At 43.6% G+C, this 12,797-nt stretch overlaps 1 protein-coding gene across 2 annotated transcripts in view; it reads left to right on the forward strand.

Moving 5' to 3' along the window:
- LOC147894960 (L-arabinokinase-like) overlaps positions 1–12,797 on the forward strand; it is a 221,421-nt gene that overhangs the window by 67,554 nt on the left and 141,070 nt on the right. For both annotated transcript variants that reach the window (XM_087383374.1, XM_087383375.1), the window contains one exon: positions 2,918–3,001. In XM_087383374.1, coding sequence (XP_087239500.1) covers positions 2,918–3,001 — 84 coding nt within the window. The remainder of the gene's footprint in view (positions 1–2,917; positions 3,002–12,797) is intronic.

Below are 12,797 nucleotides of genomic sequence, written 5' to 3' on the forward strand. Positions count from 1 at the left end.
GAGCATTTCATCTTCAGGTGTCCTGTGTACTATGAGATCCGAGGACGTTTTAACTGCTTCTTCAGAGATAGTTATGGAATTTTAGCCCATTTCCTCTCCTACCCAGACCAGCGGTGTTTGATAGGTTTCATTCATGAGGGCACTTAGACACCGCAAGAGGATACTTAGAGCATGGAGACGGTTCTTCCTCGGTTGATCCCTCTCAGAGCTCTATCACGGAGTTCTTTCAGCTAGATCACATGGACCCCAACGAGACGAGGCCTTGACATGACCGTGACTCGGAGCCCGTGACCCGACAGCTCAGACAGAGGGTCGACACACAGATCACACTTGGAGACATCCTCTCCTTGTTTAGAGTCGGAGCCCGACCGACAGGGGTCACAGTAGCCCTGGTTAGACGCAGAGCTATGACAAGGAGAGGTGCTAGGACCGCACCTCTGAGTGGCCGACAACACTCTATTGCCGACTTCATGCCTCCACTGCCTCATCCATCCTGATATCTTACTGTTGCTGGGGATGATGATGATATTGATGATATTGATGATGAGATTGATATATAGTCGACCATCGACATGACTATGTTGTACTTAGGACTTAGGACTTAGTAATACCATTCTGCATTTTTGCATTTTTTTGCATTTTGCATTTTGCATTGGTATGGACGCTCGTTTAGTAGCTCCACTACCATAGCTCGTTGTATCAGGATTTTCACAGTCTCATAGACCCATCGGTCTTCCGAAGACTTTAATAAACTTTCTTTCTCTCTCTCTCTCTCTCTCTCTCTCCTGGCCTACACACACACATACTCTCTCTCTCTCTCTCTCTATGTATTTATGGTCAACTGGTAAAAGGCTGGTAAATGGCATGTAATAGCAGACAACCCTTGGCCTGTGTTCTGGACAACATGAAGGAGGTGTGTAATGGGGAAGATCTTTTTAGGACAATTCGCTTGCAAGTCATCACCATGGACTTATTGCACTTCACGGGAACCCTTTCTCCCCCCATCTTCCGTCTCTTCAACCTCATTTTCATCCTTCATTCAGTTTGCCTCTCTGTCTATCTCCTCCTCACTCCAATTCGATTTGATCTGATTCTACCATTTGCTTCCTTTCAATCATTATCCATACTCAACCTTTCCATCAATTAGCTTTCCGGATCTATCCACTTGCATCCTACAACAACCTCCCTCAAAGCATGTCATGTTGGTGACAATGGAGCCCAAGCTTGTGGCATTTATGTCCACATTCTGCACAGTGAGCTCCTCTAAAGACCCACAAAAGTTTATCTCCATCCACCCCAACCCTCGTCTCCCTCACAGAGTGAGATCCTCCACATCTGGAGCCCAAGATTGTGGCATTTATGTCGACATTCTGCATAGTGAGCTCCTCTAAAGACCCCAAAAAGCTTATCTACATCTGCCCCGACCCTCGCCTCCCGGTAAAAGAACATATTAAGAAGGACCAAGTTCAACAATCCAAGGCAACCAATAAGAAAAGAAAAGAAGTTTTTTACAAGGAGGATGATTGGGTTTTACTGAAGATTGTTAAAAGAAGAATCAAGTCAGTGAGAGGAAGTACAAAACATGTCAAGTTAGCACCGAAGTTTTATGGTCCATTTCAGATTTCAGCAGCTTTATATCCAGAAGAAGGATCCAAAGCGTATGAGCTGAAATTACCAGCCCACTGTCGTATGAAGAATATCTTTCATGTGAGCAATTTGAAGAGATACCATGGCGATATTTCTGCGTTTTTGGATACTCAGCAGCAAGAAGAAAATGGGACTGAAGTTCTTACTCCGGAACAGATTGTGTAGCATAAAGAGGAGTACTCGTGGAAAGAAGAGATATATGTATTTACTGAAGTTTAAAAACCAGCCAGCTAGTGATGCACAATGGATGGAAGAAGAGTTCTTTACAAATTTTCCACAGACACTCGTAGAATGTAAAGAGGCGATGCAACTTCAAAAGTAACAAGAGAAAGTGTACGTAAAGGGAAGAGAAAAGCAATAATCCAAAAGAGTACTTCTGCTCATTCAAGCAGGAGGGAGTGTCATACAAGAGAAATGATTATTTAGTTAATTAATAGTCATTAGAACCTTATTATTGTTAGGCACCAATTTCGTGTTGCGCTTATATGTTTGTATTTATGATCGATCAAGCAGTGTAAATAGTACCGCCAAACTATGTAACATTGGCCAATGATTAGTAATAAAGATGTGCACACACGTGTCCAGGTCCTAGGGGCAATAGGAAAGGGAAGGGTACATTAGAAATTGAATGGTAGGTGCATGGGTGTAAATGGGAAGATGGAACTTGAGTGATCTCAAGGGACATTAATGAAAGGGTATCACCCTTTCATTGTGAATCTCACGTAGCATTTTCTCTACCACATTGCATTCATCCGCCTTCTCTCTCCCATCTTGCATGTAGATCGAAATAGAAACAAGTACTCTCACGAGGGCGCTCTTTCCCATTGGAGGGCCAATTGGCATTCAAATTTCTGCATGCATTGCACACATTTGCTTTTTCAAAAAGTCTGGTTCTTCACATAGGATAGAAATACATTTGATCATGGTAGGTACCATTTTTTTCCATTCTCATGGTATTTCCTCCCATGTGCTAAGACCCTAAGTTTATCCATGGCCTTATATCATATTGTAAAGTTAAAATACATGCCCTATTTATATATGTTTATAGATTCACATTATACTTTCTACTTTTGTGCTTTTCTGAAGCCCGTTGTGGTTTTGATATATTGATATCAGTTCCCATGTCAACTGCATGTTACAAGTTGATGCTTGTTTTGTATACATTACCATCTTCAATCTGTACGCTTGCTAATGGACCATAGGTTTATACAGTCTCTTAAATTGTAGATGGCCATTTTAATCACAATAAACTATATTTGTGATTTTGCAGGAAGAGATCTTTGTGGCAAGGGCTCCTGGAAGGTTGGATGTCATGGGAGGCATAGCAGATTATTCTGGAAGCTTAGTCTTACAGGTAGAGCTTATCTTACATTTTCACTTTCTTCCGTAGCATTGATATTTGCTGGCACAGTTTGAGTTTCAATTTATCCATTTAAACCCCCTTGAGGGACAAGCTTTCTATCATTTGTAGCAAGATATTAGGGAGCTAGTTTGACAGGTATTATATTTTAGTTGATTTTGATAAGACAAATTTCTTTTGGCAATATGTGCTACAACAAGTCATCTTAAGACTCAGTTTATGGAAATTACTTTTATATCTGTTGTCTCAACAGTGCACTCATATGTGGTACATGTTGAGATATCGAGCTCCACTCGCGATATGCCAGGGTGACCGTTGTGTATTTATGTCACCGAGTTGTTAGCTAGAGATGCGGTTGGTACACCGCCCACGAATAATAGCGGATGACAGCTATCCTTATCTACTCTAGTTTGTGGCTCAGTTAGTATGCCACCTTAGTTAGTTGAGTTTGGTTTGAGACCCACATATAGGGTTCTTCTATTTCTTTGTACTTGAGTTCTTTTGGCTTTCACAACTAAGAAGAGGAAAACTGTTTTTAGCCTCCACCTTTGTGTGTATTCCCCCATTGTGATTGTGAGAAAGCCTCAAGTGAGACTCCTTCCCTCTCTCCCACTATCTTCACATGGTATCAGAGCCTTGTTCGTGGTAAGGAGCTTAAGGAAGCAAACTAAGTTCGCAGTGTCCTGGTAAGAGGACCAGTGTTGCTTTCCTTTTTCGAGTTTGGGAGCAAATCTCTGCAGGTAGCACAGCTGGAAGTGCAAGAGTGCACTGTCTCAGATTGAGACGCCCTTCGCGGTGTGGCGAGAGGGCATCATATGCTGCGGGCAAGGGCGAAGCCCTTGGTGAATTTATTTTTCTGATTCGAGGTCATTTCGGGGCCCGTTTTGAAGGCGGAAGTTCTCCGCAGGCACTCAGAAACAGGCCCTGTTTTTGCTGTGCGACCACTGTTCTGCAGGTCGGTGAAAAGTTGCCGCAGAAATTGCATCGTATGCCTGTGCGCAGAGACATTGGGAGTTGCAGATTCATGCTTGTTGCCTGTTGATGCAAAATCGTCACTAGGAAGTGACTGTGTGGTGAAATACCACTTTCGTCAGTTTTGCAGATCTGCCCGTGTAAGGCAAAAGCTGTGTTTTTTACAGTGACAGAATATTTTGCAGTGTTCTGTAATAGCATCTGATTCTCTTTCACAGATTGTCACTGAAAAGCTTGACAAGAACAACTTCCAGGCATGGAAGTTTAGAATGACGAATTTCTTGATGGGAAAAGGCTATTGGGAGTTCATTACAGGAAATGAAGAAGAACTTGTTCTTCCTAATGTTCCCAATCAACAGGAAATGCAGGCATTTAAAGGATGGCATGAGAGAGCCTGAAAAGTTATGTACTGGCTGTCTATCAGTATTTCAGATTCAATGATTGTGCATATTCAGGATGCAAGTACGCCAAAGGTGGCATGGGATACTTTGGCTAAAATGTACAGCACAAATACGCAGGCCAGGAAAATGCAGCTCAAGCAGGAGCTGCACAATGTGCAGAGAGAAAATATGAGCATCAATGACTACCACATGAAGGTGAAGAAAATTGCGGATGCACTTGCTTCCATTGGGTCGCCAGTGGATGATGACGATTTAGTTTCTGTGACCTTGAATGGTCTAGGAAAGGATTATGCACAGTTCCGGACATCCATTGCCGTCCGTGAAAAATTTCCTGATTTTGAGGAGTTGATTGCTCTTCTAATTTCTGAAGAGCAGAGAAATGGTGGTGCATCTTCTTCAGGAGGAACTTCAAAAGAAACTGTCTTCTTCTACTCAAATGCTGGAAGGGGGTAGAGGCAGAGGTAGAGGAGGCCGATCTGGAGGCCGTGGTAGAAATCAGAATATGCAACAAATGTAAGAAAACCAGTCCTATGCAGGAGGACGTGGTAACTCTAGAGGCAGGGGGAGCCAAAGAGGTCATGGTGGATGGCAGAGAAGCCACAATGCAAACAGCAATGTTGAATGCTACTACTGTGGTAAAATGGGGCATATGAGAATGACATTATGAATGGAAAATTGCAGCAAGGCAATTATGCATCCTTTAGTAGACAGGGTGATGACAGAAATGAGCATTTGTTTATGGTGCAGCATATGACAAATTCTATGACAAGTGCAGAAGAAAGCAATGATGTGTGGTATGTTGACTCAGGTGCATCAAACCACATGACAGGTCATGCTGAATGGATGCAGGATGCAAGGAAAATGGAAAAACCAGGATTTGTGGAGACTGGTGATGATACTGCACATCCTATTGTGCAGATTGGCAAAATTCCTTTGTCTATGCAGGATGGGAAAAAGAAATACTTGTCTGATGTATTTCATGTCCCGAACATCACCAAGAACCTGGTTTCTGTTGGTCAGATGGTTGAGCAGGGCTTGCAGGTCAGATTTAATCCTCATGGATGCTTTGTTGAGGATATGAAAAATAACGGTCGCTTGATAGCAAAAGGAAAGAAGAAGGGAAGGATGTTTACGTTGGATGCGGACATGCCTGAATTGAGTGCAGCAATGTTTGTACATGGGACCGGTGTAGTTGTAGATATTGATATCTGGCACAAACGCATTGGTCATGTTAATATACAGCGACTTAAATCAATGCAAGCCCAAAATATTGTTGCAGGATTGCCTAAATTCAAGGTTGCAGAAATGCACAAGGTTTGTGAAGCCTGTCAATTTGGGAAACAGGCAAGGAAACCTTTTCCTAGGCATGTTCAAGAGAGTAAAAAGCCATTGGAATTAATCCACTCTGATGTGTGGACTACTAAAGCTGCATCTATTGGTGGCTGTCACTATTTTGTCACATTTATTGATGACTTCAGCAGAAAACTTTGGGTGTATTTTATGAAAAAGAAAAGTGAAGTGTTTGGGCACTTCACAGCTTTCAAAGCTATGGTTGAAAAAGAAACAGGCCTGCAAATAAAATGCCTAAGGTCAGATGGAGGGGGAGAGTACCTCTCAAAAGAGTTTGCAAAAGGTTCTTGCAGGAGCATGGTATAAAGCAGCAATATTCATGCAGTCATACCCCACAGCAAAATGGAATTACAGAAAGGAAAAACATGCATATTGGAGAGGTATCTCGGGCTATGCTAAATGAAAAAGATCTACCAGATTATTATTGGGCTGAAGCAGTTGCTACATCAGTTTATATAATGAATAGGACTCCCACTGCAGCAATACATGGCATGACGCCAGAGGAGATGTATACTGGTAGGAAACCAGATATTTCTCATTTGAAAATTTTTTGTTGCATTGCCTATGTCCATGTGCTAGATGAGTTGAGGTCCAAGTTGGATCCAAAAGCTGAGAAGTGCGTCTTTATTGGTTATTCTCTGCAGCAGAAAGGGTATAGATGCTATAACCCTTCTACTCATAAGTTTACAGTGAGCAGAGATGTTGTTTTTGATGAGATGAGCGGCTGGTATAAACCAGTAAATGTGATGATTGATGTAGATGCACAAAATGGTAATGCTGCACAGAATTCACAGCAGCAATCACAAAATATCAGTGGACGTGCAGTGTCGTCTAGCAGTGGTTCACATACTTCGCCATGGACAGGCAGATTGAGATCAGGAGAATCTCCTCAAAGCAATGCAGAGAGTGGTATGCAGGTATCATGCAAGTATCACGGAAAGGAAAAGAGAAGGTAGATCAGCCCATGTTTGATGTGAATGCAGGTCACTCTTGTGTGGTTGGTGAATCTAGTGGCTCAGAACAGAGCATTGATGATGAGTTGGGTATTCCTTCTGTTGTTACACCTGGAGTAAGGAAGACCAGGGATGTTTTGAGAGCACCTGGAAGTGAGCCTATTTTGCGCAGGTCTACTAGGGTTAGGTATCCTGTGGATAGACTGAAATATGATGGATTTACAGCCATTCACTATGCCTATATGGTCAAAGTGATACAGGAACCAGAACTCACTTCTTTTGAGCAAGCCATGGGAAATGAAAAATGGGAGAAAGCCATGGATGAAGAAATGGATGCCTTGGATGCAAATGCTACATGGGAATTGAAGCCTTTGCCTAAAGACAAGAATGCAATTGGCTATAAGTGGGTTTATAAGATCAAGCACAATGCAGATGGTTCTGTGAATAGATACAAGGCAAGATTAGTTGTCAAGGGGTATGCACAGACATATGGCATTGATTATGAAGAAACTTTCAGCCCGGTTGCAAGGATGGCAACAGTAAGAGCAGCCATTGCTATGGCCGCATCAAAGGGATGGTCTTTACATCAGATGGATGTAAAGAATGCCTTCTTGCATGGTGATTTGCAAGAAGAGGTCTTTATGGAGCAGCCAGCAGGTTATGTTCATGCTATTCATCCTGAGTTTGTTTGCAGGTTAAAGAAAGCCTTGTATGGCTTGAAGCAAGCACCTAGAGCATGGTCTGACAAGATAGGACAGTATCTTGTCACTATTGGCTTTCAGATTTCCAAGGTAGATTTCTCACTCTATGTGAGAAAAACAGAGAAAGGGATTATGCTGCTTGTCATTTATGTTGATGATTTGATCATCACAGGTGATAGTGATGAAGATATCCTTCATGTGAAAATGCTATTGAGACAGAAGTTTGAGATGAAGGATTTGGGAGAGCTGCGTTATTTCTTGGGCATTGAGGTGATTAGATCACCAAGTGGGATACAGCTCTTGCAGAGGCAGTATGGATTGGACATGCTGTCCAAATATGGGATGACAGGCTGTAAGCCTATTTCAGTTCCTTTGGAGCAGAATGTGAAGCTGAGCGCAGATGCAGGTGAGCTTCTGGAAGACCCTACTATGTACAGACGCATAGTAGGAAGTTTGATTTACATGACTATTACCAGGCCAGATTTGAGCTATGCTGTTGGGTTGGTAAGTCAGTTTATGCAGGCTCCAAGGAAACCGCATTTAGATGCGGCTAGACGCATACTCAGGTATGTGAAGTCCACATTGCAGTATGGACTATTTTATGAGGCTGGGGTTCAGATACAGTTGCATGGATACACTGATGTTGATTGGGCTGGTAGTATTTCTAATAGACGATCTACTAGTGGATATGTGTTCTCTTTTGGGAGTGCTGCAGTCACTTGGAGCAGCAAGAAATAGCCTACAGTTGCCTTGTCAAGCACAGAGGCTGAGTACAGGGGTGCAGCAATGGCTGCATGTGAGGTAGCTTGGTTGCATAAGCTACTCTATGATATGCATCAGTCTACAGATGGGCCAGTTGTCATTTATTGTGACAACATGAGCAGCATACACTTGGCAAAGAACCCAGTCTTTCATGCTAGAACAAAGCACATTGAGGTGCATTATCACTATGTGCGGGAGAAGGTTTTACTAGGTCTTATTGATCTAGTTTATGTCAGCACAGAGGATCAGGTAGCTGACATATTCACGAAAGCATTGGGCACAGAGAAGCTGCGCAAGTTCAGATACCTGCTTGGTGTGCAGGAATTGGGATTGAGCTCGAGGGGGAGTATTGAGATATCGAGCTCCACTCGCGATATGCCAGGGTGACCGTTGTGTATTTATGTCACCGACTTGTTAGCTGGAGATGTGGTTAGTACACCGCCCACGAATAATAGCTGGATGACAGCTATCCTTATCTACTCTAGTTTGTGACTCAGTTAGTATGCCACCTTAGTTAGTTGAGTTTGGTTTGAGACCCACATATAGGGTTCTTCTATTTCTTTGTACTTGAGTTCTTTTGGCTTTCACAACTAAGAAGAGGAAAACTGTTTTCAGCCTCCACCTTTGTGTGTATTCCCCCATTGTGATTGTGAGAAAGCCTCAAGTGAGACTCCTTCCCTCTCTCCCACTATCTTCACAGTACAAAGATTGGTTGGGTCACAAAATCTGTCCTTATACCTACCAATGTGATATCTACACTTTTTCTGTGGAGTTTTTCTTGGTTTCTTGGTCATAATGGTTAAGTAAAACAAATTAAAACTCATCCAGCCTATTTGTTGTCGTAGATGAACGACTGTAAAGCAAAACATAGATGCTCTATAAAGATCTTTAGTTTTGCACTCAAACCTACGAGGAGTTTTGTTGAAGCAGACTAAGATATTAACTAGGATTTGTTTTGGTGAGGAGAGGGTGTTAGGTGATAGTCCTCAAACTTGAACATCAAGTATCAAAGATAGGGATTACCATCTTGGGTCAGTCCCAGTCCTGTCTAAATACTAAGAGAACCTTCTTCATCAGGTGGGGTATACAAAACGAATTGTATGCAAAACAAAATATACAAGGTGCAGGAAATGGGAGACAACAATGATTGGTCTCTATCCCAAACGGCATCGTTGAAGGCCCATGAAGATCGTGTGAAAAGCCACCTTTAGAAACTCTTTGACATATATTGTGAAGAGCATCTCTTGTGTGTGCCTAGCAACCTAGGAGTCTCCTAAGCACCTATTCCCTTGGGCATATTTAGGAGGTGTGTGAGTGCCAAATATGCAACACAATTGTCCTTCTCAGAGGGCCATCATGGGATGTCGATTCTCATCACACTCTCCGGCATATTGGCATGTTTACGTGGAGACGCGTGTGGAGGTATGCCAAAAGCAGAGGGGATGCAATGTAGTTTTGGTGGGGATCAAGCCAACTGTCACCTTCTGGTGTCCAAAGTCTTCACTCAACACCATGGGTTGTTGTTACTCGTAAAACACAAGAGGCTATTGATATTAATGAGCAAACCTACACCATATGAGTGCAATCCCAAAGAAAATGCTTTGCATGCTCTACCACCAATTCAAGCAAACATGTTCATCCTCTATAACCAAGTGTCAAATGCTGTTCCTCTATATCAGGTAAGTGCAAGAAAGAAAGTTCTCTCTCCTAAATTGTGCCAGTGATGATGCTAGTGTGGTGGCTCTACTGCTTCTACAAAAAAGTCTTAAGTACTTGTGTAGGCATGCTGTTGTTTAGATGTTACTAATGATCATACTAAAGATTTAAAAGGAGCTTAGAGAGAGGAAGATTTTAAAGAGTCTTCATTTTGATCCAATCCATGGTCCTTTGCCAAGCCTTGTTGATGCCTGACACACTAGCACCTTTGAATACAGCCAAAGAAAACTGCCTTCAAATGACTCCAAATCTATCAGAAGCTTGTAAATAATGCTCTTAAATATTTCCTTGGAGAAGTCTTCAAAACAGGCCCAATAACACCCCAAAATGATGCAAAAATTACCCTCCAAATGGAATGCAATGAAGTATCTGAAAAATCCATAGGCCTCAGAGGACAATACTTTTTTTTTTCAAGAAAATTACTTCATTAAGTATGAAAGAAAACCGCGAAAGCAAGCTCAAATGTAGGAGTACATCTTGCAATGCATGAGGAAAAAACAGCTCAAAATGAGCTAATGAAGAACCAAGGCGGAGGCTGAAAATGCCATCTCAACCCTGAGGGAGACTCAGAGAAGAAGGGAGATCCTCTCCAAACTCTGGAAAAAGTAACTCTCCTGGTAGTGGCTGCTCTGGAGGATCTTTGCATGCTCGCCCAAATGGCTATCAGAGTGTGTATTGTGTCGGTCCAAATATTGGCCATAGCCTGGGAAGGGTGAACGTGGATACCCTGCATCACCTCTGTACACCTTGCTCTCCAAATATGCCAAACTGCAATACTAGCCAAAATCTTCCAAGACGTGTCTACTGAGGCATGAGCAGCTCTGAAAGGAGTGAAGGGATTATCCTGGAGGGAACAAGACTCCACTGAGTATCGCCATACAATGAGAAAAGAAAGAAAGAAAGATGTATTAATGTCCACGAGAGACCTCGCCGGCCTATGGGACAAAGTGCATAGAAAAGCGAACTCATATAAGCCTCAGTGGGCTAAAGCAAAGGGTACGCTAGAACCCTTGTTGAGTACTAATCTATGCTAACAAAATCATAATCATAATCATAATCATATCATATCAATCAATCTATCCAGGCGCTGGGACGAAACCGAAGCCTAGTACAGTGATGGCTCTCTGGTGGGCTGCGAAAATATCTCGTATCTGCGTCTGTCAAGCTGTCTCGCGTTGCAGTGGGGGGCACGGTCTCCTCGCTCTCTGGACTCTCTGGGCTATGTCTAGAAAGAAAGAAAGAAAGTTTATTAAAGTCTTTGGAAGACCGGTGGTCTATGAGACTGTGAAAATCTTGATACAACAAGCTGTGGTAGTGGAGCTACTAAACGAGCATCCATACCAATGCAAAATGCAAAAATGCAGAATGGCAGTACTAAGTCCTAAGTACAACATAGTCATGTCGATGGTCGACTATATATCAATCTCAGCATCGTCATCAATATCATCATCATCATCAGCAGTAGCAAGATTTCAGGATGGATGAGGCAGTGGAGGCATGAAGTCGGCAATACAGTGTTGTCGGCCATCGGTCCTGGCACGTCTCCTAGTCGTAGCTCTGCGTCTAACAAGGGCTACAGTGACCCTCGTCGGTCGGGGCTCCGATTCTAAAAGGAGGGGATGCCCCCCCAAGTGTGATCTGTGTGTCGACCCTCTGTCTGAGCTGTCGGGTCACAGGCTCCGGGTCACGGTCATGTCGAGGCCTCGTCTCGTGGGGATCCATGTGATCTAGCAGAAAGAACTCCATGATGGAGCTCTGAGAGGGATCAACCGAGGAAGAAGTCTGCTCCTGTCTCCGTGCTCAGAGTATCCTCTCACGGTGTCTAAGTGCCTCATGAATGAAACCTGCCAAACATCGCCGCTGGGTAGGAGAGGAAACAGGCCAAAATCCCATAACTATTCCTGAAGAGACAATGGAAACGCCCTCAGATCTCATAGTACACAGGACACCTGAAGATGAAATGCTCCTCTGTCTCAACCTCGTGCATGTCACATAGTGTACATGTGCGCCTCTCCCTGGGTAGTCGCTCTACTTGACGGCTCTCGATGCGAAGTCTATGTGAAGAGACCCGAAACTGCTCAAGAGAGATCTTCAACGAGTGGGGTAGGTGAATCTGCGTGTATCCTGGTGAGTCAATGAAACCCTCTGCTGTGATATGTAAGAAGTGATCTCTATAGAAGCTAAGCTTCATTGGGAGTTCACTCGGTCCCAACCAAGTCCGAAATGCATGTAGCTGTAGTAGATCCTCACGGATAACCTAGTTGACCTCGTGTGATAAGAGGGGAGAAAATGGAGCATCCATGTTGTACTGGAAGGGAGGTAGTCTACTATCCAGGTGGAGCCCGAATCGCTCAAACCATCTCTCTGTACGAGCATACCAGCACCTCTGGTCTCCTCCTGCTGCAAGTGCCATGCTGCAAGTGCCATAGAAGAGGATAGAGCTATCCATGGTAGCCTGCTACGCCCCGAGGTATAATCCTCATATTCCCTAACTCGGTACAGATACGTGATGACCTGAAATGCAGCATCTAGCTGTAAAAGTGGTGCCCCAAACTCAGCCTGAATGATCTGGTGAGGAACGGATGACTTACCACGAATCATCCGTGATAACATGAGAACCTATAGCCGCTCCACACGGGCCCACTCTGTATCCGACAAGTCCGGCCCCCAACAAGGGCTGCCGTACATCCGTGATCTTTCGTCTCTATCGGTCTCCTCTAAGGAAAGCTGGATAGGTCGGACCTTAATAGAGTGTACTCTTGGGGCTCTTTGTCGCACATGTGGCCTTTGTGCCCCTCTCTCGGTGGTTCTATGCCGGCTGCTCATTCAGACTGCTCTCATATTGGCTAGCTCCTCTACCTCCACTCCACTGTATCCGGGGGCTAAATCAAATGTATAGAAGTCTGTGACGTGCCGTTGTGTCCAGTCATCCTCT

The sequence above is a fragment of the Dipteris shenzhenensis genome, chromosome 13 (genome assembly GCF_047967505.1).
Source record: "Dipteris shenzhenensis isolate YYH24624 ecotype China chromosome 13, Dip_SZ_1.0, whole genome shotgun sequence".
NCBI classification, from domain to species: Eukaryota; Viridiplantae; Streptophyta; class Polypodiopsida; order Gleicheniales; family Dipteridaceae; genus Dipteris; species Dipteris shenzhenensis.